Source organism: Alosa pseudoharengus, unplaced genomic scaffold, assembly GCF_046254945.1.
Source record: "Alosa pseudoharengus isolate Yale_2024_CS ecotype anadromous, Long Island Sound unplaced genomic scaffold, YU_APseudo_1.1 YU_APseudo_1.1_scf_10, whole genome shotgun sequence".
Taxonomy (NCBI): Eukaryota; Metazoa; Chordata; class Actinopteri; order Clupeiformes; family Clupeidae; genus Alosa; species Alosa pseudoharengus.
The window spans coordinates 41,292,043-41,305,833 of record NW_027468565.1 but is presented as its reverse complement, the minus strand read 5'-3'; the positions used below and the strand labels follow the sequence as shown (position 1 = coordinate 41,305,833).

The 13,791-nt window shown below is 44.1% G+C and overlaps 1 protein-coding gene across 2 annotated transcripts in view; it reads left to right on the top strand.

The window, feature by feature from the left end:
- appl2 (adaptor protein, phosphotyrosine interaction, PH domain and leucine zipper containing 2) overlaps positions 1-12,880 on the top strand; it is a 43,578-nt gene extending 30,698 nt beyond the window's left edge. Inside the window, exons 12-22 of one of the 2 annotated variants that reach the window (XM_076272268.1) lie at positions 49-87; positions 260-302; positions 2,821-2,877; positions 9,451-9,545; positions 9,704-9,859; positions 10,253-10,305; positions 10,486-10,660; positions 11,684-11,720; positions 11,843-11,998; positions 12,199-12,246; positions 12,736-12,880. In XM_076272268.1, coding sequence (XP_076128383.1) covers positions 49-87; positions 260-302; positions 2,821-2,877; positions 9,451-9,545; positions 9,704-9,859; positions 10,253-10,305; positions 10,486-10,660; positions 11,684-11,720; positions 11,843-11,998; positions 12,199-12,246; positions 12,736-12,867 — 991 coding nt within the window. In that variant the 3' untranslated portion in view covers positions 12,868-12,880. The remainder of the gene's footprint in view (positions 1-48; positions 88-259; positions 303-2,820; positions 2,878-9,450; positions 9,546-9,703; positions 9,860-10,252; positions 10,306-10,485; positions 10,661-11,683; positions 11,721-11,842; positions 11,999-12,198; positions 12,247-12,735) is intronic. The other variant, XM_076272276.1, reaches the window with a different exon arrangement.
- Positions 12,881-13,791: the final 911 nt, after the last annotated feature.

The following is a 13,791-nucleotide window of genomic DNA, read 5'->3' as shown; positions in this document are numbered from 1 at the left end:
TTTTGTGTGTGTGTGTGTGTGTGTGTGTGTGTTTTGTGTCATTTTCAGTGTTGTGTCATACCATCATTTTTCATGGAATAATAACAGGTTGGTGACAAAAGCTCTTCTTAATATAAAATGTGATAGACTGTTCCAGCATATCTCTGGTTGAAAAGAATGGCATGATGAATTTGCTTTGGCTACATTGTGCAGTTTTCTTTATTCCAAATCCATAACCTGATTAAGGAATCTATCTTTTTATCTCCCTTTTGTCCCTCAGGTCTATAATTCTGCAGGCAGAGAGCAAAAGGGAATATGAAGAGGTATGTATTATCTGTTGAAAGATTCTGTCTCCAAAAGAGATCAAACGTTATCAAACGCTCATTCAATTTGCATAGAAGTATAGAGTATCAGTGATATATAGAGTATCAGTGTAGTATTGAGTATCAGTGAAGTATACAGTATCAGTGAAGTATAGAGTATTAGTGATATATAGAGTATCAGTGATATATAGAGTATCAGTGATATATAGAGTATCAGTGTTATAGAGTATCAGTAAAGTATAGAGTATCAGTGTAGTAGGCCTATAGAGTATCAGAGAAGTATAGAGTATCAGTGAAGTAGAGAGTATCAGTGATATAAAGAGTATCAGTGTAGTATAGAGTATCAGTGATATATAGAGTATCATTGAAGTAGAGAGTATCAGTGATATATTGAGTATCAGGGATATCTAGAGCAGTGTTTCCCAAACTTTTTTTCTGGCGACCCACTTTTTAAAAATGACAGACCATCGCGACCCATTTCACTTCAAATCTACCCTGCAACCACCAATATTGTTTTAGGCCACAGGTTCTCCAACTTTTCTATGCCTCCCCCAACCATACATTGCTATAGGATCCCTGCTTTGAACACGGTTGTGTTGCATTTTGAGCACCATCAGCGTGAAAAGTTGGAAATGAATACTGAAAAGATACGTTTTAATGCGCATCCGAGAGTAGGGCAAATTTTCACATGTTGCGCAGTCGTCATTCGTCAGCATAGTAAGCTGTTCCTGTATTTCTAAAAAAAAATGTTGTAGGCTACGTTGCGTTGCAGACAAATGGGTCCATAACACTGTGGACGTCAATTCCAATGTAAACAGCAAATAACTCAAGTCGTTATATTGTATTGTTGTATTATATTATATTGTATAGTCGTTATATCAGAACAAGAGGCGTTTGCGCAATAGCCGGAAGAATGCGCCTTTACTTTGGAGTTAGCGAGGTAGAAAACGAGAGGAATAGTGTTTAAAATGTCCATTTAAATTGTAGACTATAATGCACTGTTGTGCATTTTAAATCAGAAATAAGAATGTGAGGAGGTTGCTATTAACTTTAAAGATTGCATCTGCAATCGAAACTGTATGCAAATTACATGGCCTTATGTCCGGTCTATGGATGTCTGCTTTAGTTGACAGCACGGTCACTAGATTTTAATCGGTAAAGTTGAGGAGCTGGTATCTATTAATGTTCGTGCAAATAGGCGGATTCATGTCCCTTGTAGTTTGCAACTGTGAGGTACATGGCAGGCGCCTCACAGAACGGTTTCCTTTTGAGAGGTAGATATCCATGCTGGCACCCCCTCTGCGATGCTAGAGTATCAGTGATATCTAGAGTATCAGTGAAGTATAGAGTATCAGTGTAGTATAGAGTATCAGTGATATATTTAGTATCATTGATATATAGAGTATCAGTGATATATAGAGTATCAGAGATATATATATAGTATCAGTGTAGTATAGAGTATCAGTGTAGTATTGAGTATCAGTGTAGTATAGAGTATTGGTGAAGTATAGAGTATTGTGAAGTATACAGTATCAGTGAAGTATAGAGTATTAGTGATATATAGAGTATCAGTGTAGTATAGAGTATCAGTGTAGTATAGAGTATCAGTGATATATAGAGTATCAGTGATATATAGAGTATCAGTGATATATAGAGTATCAGTGAAGTATACAGTATCAGTGAAGTATGGAGTATTAGTGACTGGTCCTCCATTGTGTGTGGGTTCTTAGAAATACAGGAATGGCTTTTGAATGGAACACCGAATGTGGTGTTCCGGGTTATTTTCAGTCGAGTGTTATTTTGGCCAGAGAGTCTTTAGACGGAGGCCCCAGCAGCACATTCTTCATGCTGATGTTATCTTCTGAGTGAAAATGAGGCCATCCTGGCACAGCCTCCTTGGCCTGGCACAGCCTCCTCAGCCTCCTCAGCCTCCTCGGCCTCCTCAGCCTCCTTAGCCTCCTCAGCCTGGCACAGCCTCCTCAGCCTCCTCAGCCTGGCACAGCCTCCTCAGCCTCCTTAGCCTCCTCAGCCTCCTTAGCCTCCTCAGCCTCCTCAGCCTCCTCAGCCTCCTTAGCCTCCTTAGCCTCCTCAGCCTCCTCAGCCTCCTTAGCCTCCTCAGCCTGGCACAGCCTCCTTAGCCTCCTCAGCCTGGCACAGCCTCCTCAGCCTGGCACAGCCTCCTTAGCCTCCTCAGCCTCCACAGCCTCCTTAGCCTCCTGGCACAGCCTCCTCTGACCCGCAGCGGGACGGGGATGGACTGCACAGCTGGCCTGTCCAGATTTAAAACTGTGTGTGTCAGCACAGTTTAATCTCAACATGATTTACTAGGCTGCAGATTTCATGTACATTCTATCAAAATAACCAACCTGCCTGAACAAGCCCCTCTGCCTGCGTACTGTAGCCTCTCTCTAGAGCTCAGTTAACCAGCACCGGAACTGGACCAGCCGCTCTAGAGCTCAGTTAATCAGCACCTGAACTGGACCAGCACTCTGCTGACCATGCTGTTTGTTATCCACAGTGGATTTGCACCTTGAACAACATCTCCAGGCAGATCTACCTGACTGACAACCCAGAGGTAGGTTGTTATCGCTGATGTCCTTCCACCTACAATAGTTAATACACACAAAACACACACACACACACAGGAACACACACACACACACACACAGGAGTACACACACACACACACAGGAACACACACACATACACACAGGAGTACACACACACACACAGGAGTACACACACACACAGGAGTAGTGTGTGTGTGTGTGTACTCCTGTGTGTGTACTCCTGTGTGTGTGTGTGTGTGTGTGTGTACTCCTGTGTGTGTGTGTGTGTACTCCTGTGTGTGTACTCCTGTGTGTGTGTGTGTACTCCTGTGTGTGTGTGTGTACTCCTGTGTGTGTATGTGTGTGTACTCCTGTGTGTGTGTGTGTGTACTCCTGTGTGTGTGTGTGTGTGTACTCCTGTGTGTGTGTGTGTGTGTACTCCTGTGTGTGTGTGTGTGTGTGTACTCCTGTGTGTGTGTGTGTGTGTGTGTGTGTGTGTGTACTCCTGTGTGTGTGTGTGTGTGTGTGTACTCCTGGATGATGCGTTCTAATGTCCTTCCACGTCCACTACCTTGCTGAAAACACAGCTAGAAACCAGCTTATGCTGGGATACAGCTGGTGCAAGATGGTCTTGCTGGTCATGCTGGTTTGCTGGAATGACCAACATAAGCTGGCATGGCCAGTTAAACCAGCACAATAGACCAGCAACACCAGCTAAAATGACCAGCTTGAGGTGGTACGACCAGCAAAACCAGCTGAATTACCATCATTTTTGCTGGTCTAGCAGGTCAACCATCATAGGGTGGTCAAACAAGCTGGTTAACAAGATGGTCAACCAGCAAACCACCTTTAGCTGGTCAGGCTGTTTTTTTCAGCAGGGTAGTCATTACACACGAAACACACACACACACAGGAGTACACACACACACACACACACACAGGAGTACACACACACACACACACACACAGGAGTACACACACACACACACACAGGAGTACACACACACACACACACACAGGAGTACACACACACACACACACACACAGGAGTACACACACACACACACACAGGAGTACACACACACACACAGGAGTACACACACACACACACACAGGAGTACACACACAGGAGTACACACACACACACACACACAGGAGTACACACACACACACACACACACAGGAGTACACACACACACACAGGAGTACACACACACACACACACACAGGAGTACACACACACACACACAGGAGTACACACACACACACACAGGAGTACACACACACACACACACAGGAGTACACACACACACACACACACAGGAGTACACACACACACACACAGGAGTACACACACACACACACAGGAGTACACACACACACACACAGGAGTACACACACACAGGAGTACACACACACACACACAGGAGTACACACACACACACACAGGAGTACACACACACACACACAGGAGTACACACACACACACACACACAGGAGTACACACACACACACAGGAGTACACACACACACACACACACACACACAGGAGTACACACACACACAGGAGTACACACACACACAGGAACACACACACAGGAGTACACACACACACACAGGAGTACACACACACACACAGGAGTACACACACATGCGTTATGATGTCCTTCCACCTGCACTAGTCAAGACACACAAAACACAGATCAGTTGTAGAATAACTACTGGTGTACTGGGTTGAACTGGTCCAACTGATGTCAATGACAAGGCTGTAGATGGCTCATTGTTTTGCTGCAGGCGCTATATGGAATAGTCACCACATTTGAAGCAGACAGGCAAAGAGAAAGTAGAACTCTGCAGGCCTACATAGGTTTGCACATATGATTTAGTAATGTGTAATACACTTGCAGTGTACGAGCAGTACGGTAGTAGTGTTATTAATTACTCAAATCGTACACCTAAGCCTAGGTACATCTTATAGTAATATGCGATCATCCACAAATGTACAATTCAAGTGCATATTATTTACAGATGTTTAAAAAGTAAGTGCAAATTGTGAGTGTAACCAAGAACACATTTTTCAATTGTGAATCGGGGCTTTAATTATAAAAGTATAACCTTTCATAGCCCTCTGCTTAAGTGAAAACAGTAGGGAAACTCTTTGATCATCTCCTGACCGCCTATCAGTGGGAGAGGAAGCTGATTATACCTCCACCCTACTTCTCTCTCTCTCTCTCTCTATCACTCTCCTTTGCACACACACACATACTTACACACACACGCACACACACGCACACACACAAATACGGCATTACACACACACACACACACACACACACACACACACATATACTGCCTCAGATGAACCCATGCATATGAACACCCATAATTACAAGGAGAGAACAGACTAACAGTGCAAAACTAGAGAACATTGAACATTCTTGCTAGATAAGGTGTGTGTGTGTATGTGTGTCTGTCTGTCTGTGTTGAAATTACTACTTTATCAGACAACATTGTCTGGAACCCCGTAATGATGAATGCATTACTGCAATTGGCTATTTTTAGTTTTTATGTAAACAGCACATGAACTAGAGCATGCAGACTTGCACCAGGGGCCTCATTTATAAAAGTGTTGCGTAGAAACCATCCTTCAGTTGATCTTAGATAATTTCTGAAATGATCGTACGTGTGATTCAGAGAACACGAACGTACGCACAAAAAAACGTGCGTACGCCACCCTTCCAGATGTGCCCATTATAAATCACAAATGAAGGTCAACTTGTGCGCAGCCGGATAGTTTTAGGTCTCCGCCTTGTAAACACCCCCTCATCAATATCATAAGCATATGTTTTCATGAAATCAATGGCCTAAAAGCTGTAGCCTATGTAAAATTATATATTGAAAACATTGTATAGGCCTAGCCCAGGGGTCGGGAACCTTTTTTGCCTGGAGAGCCACTTTTACCTATTTTATTTTTTTTTAATCTCAGAAGAGCCACATAAAGACGGTTACAAGAAAAAGTTTAGATATTTAACGTACATTTACTTTCATTCAACAGAGGATTTTTAAATACATTTTCTACTAGTTTTAAAAGTAATGTGCAAGTAACTTGAAATGTAAAGTGGAATGACAGAAGTAGGCTATAGGCCTTAGGCTTCCCATGTAGGCTAAACACCACCCCCTATTTTCCCAGTGTTCTTTTGGTATGCAAAGTAACCTCATAGTTAACATCACAACACTCAATTTTCATGACATGACATGTCATTGGCGAAATTGAACATTAGGCCTACTGTACCAGAGATTAGATTTGGTGATGGCCTTGGAGTCTGGCTGGCTCATATTCAGTGAGGTGAAGTTTCATGCAAGAATTGAGAATGTCATCGTTTAAGGGCAACTCCACGCAAAACTGTCATATATCCATAACGCCAACATGGCATTGTGTTGGCGTTATGGATGTGACAGTTTTGCGCGGAATTGCCCTTAAACGTGAGCGCAGGTTTGTCTTTATATTTTTCATATGTGAGAAAGATTTCACATAAGTGGAACCGAACAGGGTTAACACAGCAATACTAACTCGTTGCAGTGTGCGATATATAATGGGCAGTTCATTTCGGGCAGTTCATTACGGGCAGTTCATTTCGTCTTCGGATGGAAACTTTCCCATTTCAGCCCTCTTGTGTTCGCGCTCGCAAGCTGTGGTCACTGACGTTTCCTTTTTGACATTTTCCTTATCTAGCCTACAGCAAGCGCACACATCAACAATAACAATTAAAGTGTTCTCGTTCATCTTTTTTTCTCTTCGCCATTTTCTTTGTTTTGGATACAACCGTTAGCTAGCTGAATTTTTAAGTAAAGCATCAGCGGGTGGAATGTTATCTCGGCACAGCATTGTCCAATAAAAAAACGCGTTTTTCATATCTGTACAGTAGGCTACATTGACGTAACCGTGAATTTCAGCGGTAGAGAACAGACATGGGATGGATTAAACTACGTGAACATATATTATATTTCGAACACTATTTTAACATTTTGATTTCAGTAGGTCCATTTCTAATTTAATACAGTACCAAAATTATTCATGACTTATTGAGTAAACAAATGGCAGGTTTGTCCGAGAGCCAGATGCAGTTCCCAAAAGAGCCACATGTGGCTCGCGAGCCATAGGTTCCCGACCCCTGGCCCTAGCCTATGCCATCTGATGTTAACTAGCCATATGCGTCAGTTCGAATAGCTTAACCAATTATGTTTTTTCCAGCAAAGCTTTCTGGAAAGAGATCGTATGCATCCATGTCCATTGTCCTCTGCTCGCTTTCATTCCTTTTGCTTGCAGTAATGTGAATAATCAACATTTAGTAGCCTATGTTTAGGCCTACTTTGTAGAAAAAAAAATTGGGTAGGTCTACCTTATGAAGGAAAGACCTAGGCCTACAGCATAATCCTGTACGTTATGGTACAGTAGGCTACTGTACGTTTCCAATATGACCCAGGGTAATATACTGATTTAGCCTACAAAACAGAGGACTAAATTAAGCGTAATATGTCATGTAGGCTTAACGTTTCTTTTAGAATAGGCTATGTTTTTGCTGAAAAAGTAGCCTAGTTCGCCGGTCATTATTCATTCATTCTGCATATCTTTGCTATCGTTTTCTTTCAATAATGTCCAATGTTGCTTTAGGCCTACCTTTATATTTTATCCTACATTATTCAACTCACGTATTGTCATCTGATCTTGGGCACTGCCAGTCAAAAAAAGCAAACAGGTGCGCGCTCTGCACCTCTTTACGCAACTCCGACGCAACACTAAACATGAAGATGCCCTGCTTTCAGAGGATAACTTCTGTCCCTTGGTTGTGTAGGCTATATATATGATATAAAATATCTATAGCCTACATTGTATAGCTTACATTCAAATATTACCTTTCTGTTACGAAGCTGGGAATAGGCCTATGAGCGCAAATTAGGATGTAGTGGAGGCTAAACGCGAGTAAACACTTTTTTCAGAAATAGAGTTTAGGCCTACTAGCCACCTCTTATTAGAGTTTATCCACCTCTCAAAAGAGTTTATTCACTTTTAACATTCAAAACGGTATTATCCAATACTATCCTATATTCCCAATACTGTACAATAACCTCCACCATCATCAAACATGTTCTGAATGCCTTTTTAAAAAATCCGATACCGCATGGCGCAGTCCGCCTCACCGAGATTGCAGAATTCATAGTTCACCCACCTCTTATTTTACCACTACATCCCTGGCACATATGTACTTTTCCTCTCCTAAACGAGGGCAATTGGACATTTTATGGTCAATATTAGATTGGTGAGAACACTAAATATACTAGATCACCTGTAAGAATGTTTCAATCATTGTATCGTAGGTCTTGGTGTTTTTTTTTAGATATTACGAAATAAGTAAGCTATACGTTTTTTCACTTTCTTAAGTGGGCTGTAGTTCTCATTAGCAGTTTTATGCTAAACCATGAAACATTAAGCTGCGTCCAAAAACGTCTTTAAAAATCTTCTGATATTGATCATGCATATGGCAAAGAAATACATGAGATCGTTGGTCTTGGAATTTTGATCGCACCTCAGATTACTTGCAGTACCCCGGCATTACCACAAGGAAATGGTCGTATGTCAAGTTTGAACCTGACGTGGAGATAAGCACTTTTCCACGTCAAAGACGGTTTTTATAAATCTGAGCGTTGGCATGGATTTGAGCGTACGCACGGTCTAAGATCAAATCTGTGCGTAAGAACGCTTTATAAATGAGGCCCCAGAAGTGTAAACTACATATTTGTGTGTTTATATATGAGATCCAAAACAGCAAGGCAGAACACGTCACTAAGGGACTATTGACAGATCCGCACTTTGCAGTCCAGTGACAACCATCTCCAAAACTGATGATGATAAGAAAGTGACTACACCACCGTTGTTTGGGGCTGAGTCAGTGCAGTGACCGTGCCAGTGCCCATGTGTTGTGTGGTCAGTGCCCATGTGTTGTGTGGTCAGTGCCTGTGGTGTTGTGTGGTCAGTGCAGTGCCCATGTGTTGTGTGGTCAGTGCAGTGCCCATGTGTTGTGTGGTCAGTGCCCATGTGTTGTGTGGTCAGTGCCCATGTGTTGTGTGGTCAGTGCAGTGCCCATGTGTTGTGTGGGCAGTGCCCATGTGTTGTGTGGTCAGTGCCCATGTGTTGTGTGGTCAGTGCAGTGCCCATGTGTTGTGTGGGCAGTGCCCATGTGTTGTGTGGTCAGTGCCCATGTGTTGTGTGGTCAGTGCCCATGTGTTGTGTGGTCAGTGCAGTGCCCATGTGTTGTGTGGTCAGTGCCCATGTGTTGTGTGGTCAGTGCAGTGCCCATGTGTTGTGTGGTCAGTGTCCATGTGTTGTGTGGGCAGTGCCCATGTGTTGTGTGGTCAGTGCAGTGCCCATGTGTTGTGTGGGCAGTGCAGTGCCCATGTGTTGTGTGGGCAGTGCAGTGCCCATGTGTTGTGTGGTCAGTGCCCATGTGTTGTGTGGTCAGTGTAGTGCCCGTGGTGTTGTGTGGTCAGTGGGGAGGGTAGATCAGTGACCTCTGACACTTCTCTGGCCCCTCTGTGTCCAGGCTGTGGCCATCAGGCTCAACCAGACCGCCATCCAGGCCGTCACGCCCATCACCAGCTTCGAGAGGAGACAGGAGGGGTCGCCCAACCCCGACAGGTCAGTCTTCAGAGTCATGCAGAACATGGGAAAATGCTTGCCTTTGTTTTTCATACTGTGCACGACGGGGGACTGTGTGAATGAGGGTCTTTCTTCCTGCTCATATCTTTCTCTTTCTTCCCTCTCGTTGTTTGTCCATGTGTGTGTTGCCTGTTCAGGGCGAAGCCCGGTGGGGTGGTGGTCACTGCGGCAGCCTCCCAGAAGCCCACAGTTGCTCCTGAGCCAGACGACTTGATAGCCCCGGGAACGCCGATTCAGTTTGACATCATGCTCCCCGCCTCGGAGTTCCAGGACCAGAACCGAGCAGGGGGAAGGTGAGGGAAGCTGTGTGTGTGTGTGTGTGTGTGTGTGTGTGTGTGTGTGTGTGTGTGTGTGTGTGTGTGTGTCCAGCACTTCCTGCAGATCTCTGTGTGGCCAATAGTGTCAAGAATTTTCAATACATTCAGCCTTGCAGTCAAGTTTGTTCACCAAAACATTTCCGTGTCATTGGCTCAGATGGCAGTGATTGGTGTCACGCTGCATTGTTTGTACTCATTTGTTCAGTTAGGGTTAGTATTCATTTGTTCAGTTAGGGTTAGTATTCATTTGTTCAGTTAGGGTTAGGGTTAGGGTTAGGGTTAGTATTCATTTGTTCAGTTAGGGTTAGTATTCATTTGTTCCGTTTAGTGTTTTCATTTTCAGTTTCCCTGTTTTTTCCTCTATCTCAGACGGACCAACCCCTTTGGTGAAACAGAAGAGGACTCCTCTTCTGACTCTGATGGTACTGTGCATACATTTAACATGCAGTTTTATACAAAACATATTGTGGCATATTGAACTTGTAAAAGGTGTGTGTGTATTTACAGGGCTTAGTTGCTTTAAGCACATCATAGCTTACTCTGCGGAGTCCTGCTGCTGCTCACTGGAGGTCACTGATGTCCTCTTATCTGCCTTCTGCCAGACTCGCTGCTGCAGCAGGTTTTCGCCGTGAGGTTTCTGGGCTCCATGGCTGTGCGCTCGGGCCACACACAGGAAGTGATCTACGAGGCCATGAGGCAGGTGCTGGCTGCCCGTGCCATTCACAACATCTTCAAGACCTCCGAGTCCCATCTGATGGTCACCAGCAACAGTTTAAGGTGAGCTGGGAAGAAGGAATCTGTATTCAGTAGCAGTGAGACGTCTTGCAGTGAGATGTCTTGAAGGAATTTTTATTCAGTAGCAGTGAGATGTCTTGTAAATAATAATCTTTCTTCAGTAGCAGTGACGTCTTGCAGTGAGATGTCCTGAAGGAATCTTTATTCAGTAGCAGTGAGATGTCTTGTAAATAATAATCTTTGAGCAATGTGCTGCATACAGGGGTAGTTTTGAAGAAGGATGAGAACATTAGACATCATTAGACTTTCAAACTTAACAAAAGACTTTCCCCAGACAAACCAAAGCTCCTCGAAGCAACAGTTAATGGACCAACGGAGAAACACAATGTTCTCCTCTTAATGACCTCCTGTCCCCATACCCACTCAATGTTCTCCTCTTAATGTCCTCTTAATGACCTCCTCTCCCCATACCCACTCAATGTTCTCCTCTTAATGACCTCCTGTCCCCATACCCACTCAATGTTCTCCTCTTAATGACCTCCTGTCCCCATACCCACTCAATGTTCTCCTCTTAATGTCCTCTTAATGACCTCCTGTCCCCATACCCACTCAATGTTCTCCTCTTAATGTCCTCTTAATGACCTCCTGTCCCCATACCCACTCAATGTTCTCCTCTTAATGACCTCCTGTCCCCATACCCACTCAATGTTCTCCTCTTAATGTCCTCTTAATGACCTCCTGTCCCCATACCCACTCAATGTTCTCCTCTTAATGTCCTCTTAATGACCTCCTGTCCCCATACCCACTGCATTTCTATCTTGTTCAGCCTTAAGAGAACACTTTCCACAACTTGTGGAAGTTTCAAGTTTATGGTCATGTACTTGATAAGGATGCAACCTCATTTATCTGTAATGAAATTCTTTAGACCAGCTCCACTTAACAGAGAAAGTGAAATGGTAATATCAAATAGTAATCAGTGTGTGTAAAAAAGTTGGCTAGCGGTAAAAAAGAGTCCCTCATCAGGTTAGGACACTGGGCTTATGTGACTCTGATCTCTTTTGGCAGGCTGATCGACCCGCAGACACAGGTTACCAGGATCAGTGTAAGTGACGCGAGTTGTGAACACCTCTCCCTGTTCTTTTCCTCTGGTGGCTGTTAGTGTGCCTAGTGCCAGGGTGTCCAGTCTAAACGAGTCTGCCCCCCCTCCCTCCTGTCCTCTCTCAGTTCCAGCTCGGGGACGTGACCCAGTTTGCGGCCCACCAGGAGAACGGGCGGCTCATGGGCTTTGTGGTGGAGGGCCGGGACTGGAGCGAGGGGGAGGAGGAGGGCTCGCCCTCGTTCAGTGCGTTTGTGTTCGAGAGCCACACCGAGGGAGAAAAAGTAAATGTTCACGCCGCACCGAAAATACCACCATTACGTGACACACGCACTTTTCCAGCTGTCTTCAAAAGCAGGACATCCATTTGAGCTATTATAAACTGGAGTTAATGTGAACCGAATGAATAACAATATTCTTGTGTTGTGCTATTAGAATATGAAGACCTTGAGCTCTTCTCATTTCACTACTTTTTCTTCCACAGATATGCTACACAATAAGCCTGGGGAAGGAGATTATAGAGGCAAAGAAGGTAACTGTCTGTCAGACACACTTTCATAAGTTTACAGCACTGGAACTTTCTACACAACTCATTGTGAATGGGACCGTGTCTTCTATAAGTTTACAGCACTGGAACTTTCTACACCACTCATTGTGAATGGGACAGTGTCTTCTATAAGTTTACTGCACTGGAACTTTCTACACAACTCATTGTGAATGGGACAGTGTCTTCTATAAGTTTACAGCACTGGAACTTTCTACACAGCTCATTGAGTCTTCCTCTGCACTGAACTCATATTGTTTTGTCCAGAAATTTCCCTGCGTGAAATGTTCCAGTCTTTTCGGTGGTGGTGTAGCAAAAGTACTACCTGACATTTAAACAATGCATCATAAGACAATGTGGAGAACAGCCAAAAGTGGAAAAATTTATTAAATCCCAGGATTCCATAGTGCGGCCATATGACTTCTATTTGATTAGATTGCTTTAGCTTACTTTCTCTATGTCCATCTCTCCACACAGGACCCAGAGGCACTGGCCCAGCTGATGAAGTCCATGCCACTGACCAACGACGGCAAGTTCCTCCTGTTGGAGAGCGAGAGCGGTGACACATCTAACGGTGGGGGGGAGGAGGACCTGGAGTCCGAAGCCTGAAGGCCGGAACTCCTCCCCCCCCCCCCTCCCCCCTCCCCCCCATGATCTCACCCCTCTGTCCATTACACCTCTTGCTAACAATTAGCTCCATTGACATTCTGATACAAAGGGACTTTTCTGTTTTACCTAATTTGGGTTACTTCTCTTTTAACTGGGGGTGTCGTTATTAATGATGTACTTAACGAACGAAGGACGTCTTTCCCACCTCTCACAGGTTTACATGCTCATATGCGGCTGACCCCAGCAGGTTTACATGCTCATATGCGGCTGACCCCAGCTGAGGCTAGCAGCTGTGGTATGCTAAAGCCGGTCATAGCCTAATATGTTGGTCCCTTTCCTCTCAATAGATGTGAGTCAATACATGTATCATTCCTGCAGAGTAAGAGTTGCACTTCCCCAGAGTTCTTCTGCATCATGGGGCTTGGCGACAGCAGCTTGCACTAATCTCTGATGTTGTATTCAGAAAGTAGATTGTAGGGTGACATGAAGAAGAGGTTATTTCCTCAATGAAGATTCAAGATTTGTCTTATTGTTTTCAAATGATGTTCCACTAGAACAGTGTGTGTGTGTGTGTGTGTGTGCTTTTATTGTTTTGGTGTGATGAGCGTGGGGTCCTCTACATCGTGTTCATGGGGTAAACTAACTCACCTCAAACCTAGATAGGGTTTGACATCTGTATAAAACAAACAGGTTGGTTAAAAGATGTCCTTATTTGAAGTATGGTTGGTCATAGGAAAGATGGCAAAGTTGTTGTGGGACCAAAAGAATGCCAATAGAATGTGCATGTATTTTCTCTAAAAATATCAAGGCCGTCTTAACTTGAGTGTCATCTTACAGCGCTGTTCTGATACTACAATGACACGGTATCAGGACACAGCACGGCAATCGATTCATTTCTAAAAGGCTCCTTTCTGCTACCGCAAC